At 54.5% G+C, this 4569-nt stretch overlaps 1 protein-coding gene across 1 annotated transcript; it reads left to right on the plus strand.

Moving 5' to 3' along the window:
* The first annotated feature begins 1646 nt into the window (after positions 1 to 1646).
* LOC149336513 (uncharacterized) lies at positions 1647 to 4569 on the plus strand. Its single transcript, XM_089554720.1, has 3 exons — positions 1647 to 2431; positions 3274 to 3533; positions 3993 to 4569. The coding sequence occupies exons 1-3, from the start codon at positions 2228 to 2230 to the stop codon at positions 4567 to 4569; spliced, it is 1041 nt and encodes a 346-aa protein (XP_089410846.1). The 5' UTR covers positions 1647 to 2227.

The raw sequence follows: 4569 nt of genomic DNA on the forward strand, positions 1-4569 counted from the left end.
CTGGCCTACCTCAAATATTTTATTTGTTAACCCTTGGCTAAAGTTAGCGTGGACACCCTGTATATATAGACGAGCGACATGTATGTGACTATGAGGTGGCGGTGCTCGGCTTGCTGTGGGCCTCGTATGGCCGCTTGATGGCGCCACCCTATCTTTCTTGCCATCGCTGGGATTTTCTGCAACAATTGCGAGTACACACACACGCGGCCGGCTTTTCTTGCAGTGAAACTATAGTAATGATTTCGGATTTTAAAAAGCCACATGCACAATTACTGTATAATAACCATTGTTTTGCACAAGGCAGAAAAATCAAACTCCCGTTAAACTTTCAGTGTGGCTCCTTCTCTAAATCCAGAAGGTGAAGTGCAGAATTTCCCTCCAACATTCCATTTTTGTTCACTTGTTTCCTGACCTGCAGCTTTACTGCTTTTTGGTGATTCTTTCGCCTACCACCGAAGCAAATCAAGAGAAGATGGTGATCTTTACTACGCGTCAGCCGTCGTCGGTGCGCTCAGAAATGAGGAAGAAGCATTAGTTCGAATGTACAAAATGGCGCACACAATTATCGGCGTGTACGCAGACAGTTAGAGCTCCAGAGAAAGCATTCTGATCTCTCAAATGTCGGTTTTATTGTGTTAGAGGAGAGGAGGACCATGTAGCCAATGTGCCTGCAGGTCACGTGGGCCCTGAAGCTCCCAAGGGGCTCCATGCGGCCCACATGGAATGCTGCCTGTGGATCACATAGCCTTCTATGGGTAACAAAGTGTATTCCGAGAGGAAGCAAACGTAGCAGTGCGCGGCCGAGAGTGTCGCGAATCGGGGTGACGCGTCCCCAACTGCTCAAGGGGAACGCTTTCGCGTGCAGGTTAGAAGAACAAAACAAACGATTCAAACAAAACAAAACGAAGCCGTGTTTATACTTTAAAGGAAAGGAGCCAATAAAAGAAACGAAAACACCAGCGAAAACACACACTAGACACGCGTACAACACTACGGATAAAAAGGAGAGAGTTCACCGGATAAAAAGCGTCCCAGGTGGAGCGGGAATGCCTTGCAGGTAGCACAGACGCGGGTTGTCGACTTGCGATGCGTCGCTGGCGTTGCATCCAGGGAGGCGGTGGTAGAGAGCCAGGAGGGGAGGAACGGAGATGCACACGGGAGACGCTGACGAACTCCTGTCAGCCGCCCCCAAGAACTGGGCAGCTGCAGCAGGAAAACCGTGGCCAGGTCCTGTCGACGACGTTCCAAAACACCGTAGGCTTGTGCAGCCGCCTATCCAAGGAAGCCTTGGCAGCAAGGACCCTCAATCCTTCTGCTACCTCTTCCGACCTCGAAAGAGACGCAGTAGGCCTGTGTCGTTGATTCAAGGGAAGTCCACGGCAGCACAGAACCGAAGTCTGACGGCTGCCACCTCCACGCTTGAATGGGACTCAATGGTCTTGCGTTGATGATCTAAGGGAAGTCACCGGCAGCACGGACCCAACGTCCGACAGCTGCCACTTCCACGCTTGAACGGGACTCGATGGTCTTGAGTCGATGATTCAAGGGAAGTCACCGGCAGCACGGACCCAACGTCCGACAGTTGCCACTTCCACGCTTGAATGAGCAGACTTGTGGTGCGGTGTCTTCCTCTACACCTCGGTTTGCTGACACATCAGCCCTCCGCTCCTCATGCCTGCCTCGCGCACACGATGCGCACGCGCACGCACACGCACGGCGCTCCGCTGTCCGACGCACCACTGCCGACACGCCGCGTTCCAAAAATCCCTCGACAGTTTGGTGTGCACATCACACAGAGTCAGTTGGGACAATCTAACAATCTACTGGAGGCTTGGAAGCCAGAGGGTATAAGGGCAATGCGTGCAAATCGCCCACGTGGGCCGCGGTTCTTTAACGCTCCAGTTATAAAGTAAGAGGCGCCAGCGCAAGTTTATCAGCGCCCTGAAACCACCTTTTTTGTTTCCAGCATCTCCGAGAAGTTAATCCAACTGTCACATGCGCCTTGACAATCGATCAGCTGAATTCCAAGCCCTCAGCATCTAAGAATGCCGGATCTTGTATAGCGCGGCCACGAAACTGTGATCATCATCATGATATTGATCATGGGCGCGTGCTGAGGGCGTGCGAGTGGCGGCAGCAGCAGAAGTTGTAGAAGAAGTGTCTGGCAGAGAAGAAGGCGTCTTGGGCTGCAGCAGCGGTCGCAGAGAGACCGGTGGACAGGCGCGACATGTCGTTCACCAAAGAGGACGAGCTGGGCGACTCGCAGGTGGCGGAGCTGCGCGACCTGTTCTTCAAGTTCGACACAGACCGCTCAGGCGCGGTGGCCTTCGAGCACGTCGACGAGATCCTGCGCACCGCCGCGCGGGTCATCACCGACCCGGAGTTCAAGAAGCTCGTCAAGAGCACCGTGCCCGCGGACCTCGAGAAGAAGGTCAGTGCAGGCGGGATCACTTGCGCACTCTTCGTTCTAATGCGGGGTTGCATGTGTGCGATCGAGCGTCCAAGTACCGTAGCGTGTTCGTGAGGTCTAGAAGAAGCCGTTGGCTCTTCTTTGGAGTGGCGCTAAGGGTTCTTGTTTTTTGGCGTAAAGGTACAAGAGCCAGTGTTGCAAGAGCGAGGCTTCCGTGAGCTTTTGCACCTCGACCCTGCTCTGGGCACCCTTCGAATCTTGTAAGAGCAACCTGAGGTACAAGCCTCACTCACTCAGGTGCCATTCATTATCTGAGAGAACCTGCTTTATGCGCTCCACCCCAGTCTCATTTTTCTAGTTATTTCCCTGAAGAGAAAAGTATTCAGCACTTGTATCTTACCGGTACTCACCTATGCATGGGTCAAAAACGTGGAGGCTAACGAAGAGGGTTCAGCTTAAGTTAAGGACAACGCAGCGAGCTAGTAAAAGAAAAATGGCAGGTGTAACGTTAATAGACCGGTAGCGGGCGAAGTGGGTGAGGGAAAAAACGCGGAATAATGACACCCTGGTCGAAACAAAGAGGAAAAAATCTTCTTGGGCAGGGCATGTAATGCGAAGGCAAGATAACCGCTGGTCCTTAAGGGTAATGGAGTGGATTTCAAGAGACGGCAAGCGTAGCACAGGGCGGCAGAAAGTTAGGTGGGCGGATGAGATTAGGAAGTTTGCGGGAATACGGTGGCCGCAACTGGCGAAGGACAGGGCTAATTGGAGAGGCATGGGAGAGGCCTTTGCCCTGCATTGGGCGTAGTCAGGCTGCTGCTGCTGCTGCTGCTGATGATGATGATGAAGATGATGACATGCAGGTGCAGTTCCCCGAGTTCGTGGACATGGTGTCGAAGCACACGCGTGCCTTCAACCCGGCGGCAGACCTGCACGACGCGTTCCGCGTGTTCGACCGCGACGGCCACGGCTTCATCACGACGGCCGAGCTGCGTCACGTGGTGACCACGCTGGGCGAGCGCATGACCGAAGAGGAGGCCGACGAGCTCATCCGCGAGGCGGACGCCAACAACGAGGGACACGTCGACTACGAGGAGTTCATCAAGACCATCTCCAAGCCGCTGTACGCACGATTCGCACATTTTGCATAGATTATATACTGTATAGACAAATCCTTTCGATGGAGGCGAAATTCTAGAGGCCCGTGTACTGGGCGATGTCAGTGCACGCTAAAGAACCCCATGTGGTCCATATTTCCGGAGCCCTCCACTATGGCGTCCCTCATAGCCTCAGTCGCTTTGGGCCGTTAAAGCCCAATAAACCAAATCCTAGAGATTAGTTTATAGGCAATACAAATCCTATAGACAGTCTATAGGCAATCTGTAGATTTATGGCCATACACTTTTATTACACTTTTCTGTATAGACACTCTATGGACTATCAACTGACAAAAATTAATATCTATAGGAAGGCACTAGAGACTATAAGAGATATATAGACTGTCTATAGACCATTTTTGTAAGTTCATAAAGCCCTAAATTCATTCGTTCGTTTGTTCGTTCGCTCGTTCGCTCATATACAGACCGCCAGGTGAATACGGCGTACCGCCGAGGAAGAAGGAGCCCCCGCCGGCCCCCGAGGTTCCCCAGGAAGCGGAGAGCGTGACCTCGCCCACATCGGCCGTCCCGGCCGAGATGGCCTCGGCCGCCATGTCCGAGGCGCCCCCACCTGGCGAGGTCCAGGCGCCGGCGGCAGGAGCCGAGATGAGCGAGAAGTCGGGACCGACGTCGGCGCCTGCGGAGTCATCCGAGAAGCCCAGCGAAGGGGCCGCGGCAGAGGGATCCAAGTCCTCTGGTAAAGGCTCCGCGTCGGGATCCGGGAAGGGCTCCGGAGCCGGCTCTGGAAAGGGGTCCGGTGGTGGATCTGGAAAAGGGTCCGGAAGTGGGTCCGGAAAGGGCTCCGGAGCTGGCTCTGGAAAAGGATCCGCGTCGGGATCCGCTAGCGCGTCCCGAAAGTCATCCGGAAAGGGCTCGGGAGGTGGGTCAGAAAGCAGCCCGGCCGGATCTGCGGGCCCGGTTGGGTCCGCGGGCCCTCCCGTCGAGGTGGTCGCCCCAGACCCTCCGGCTGAGAAGACCAGCGGCAAGATCGAGAAGAGATGA

The sequence above is a fragment of the Amblyomma mixtum genome, chromosome 7 (assembly GCF_055824585.1).
Source record: "Amblyomma mixtum isolate Tamu chromosome 7, ASM5582458v1, whole genome shotgun sequence".
NCBI lineage: Eukaryota > Metazoa > Arthropoda > Arachnida > Ixodida > Ixodidae > Amblyomma > Amblyomma mixtum.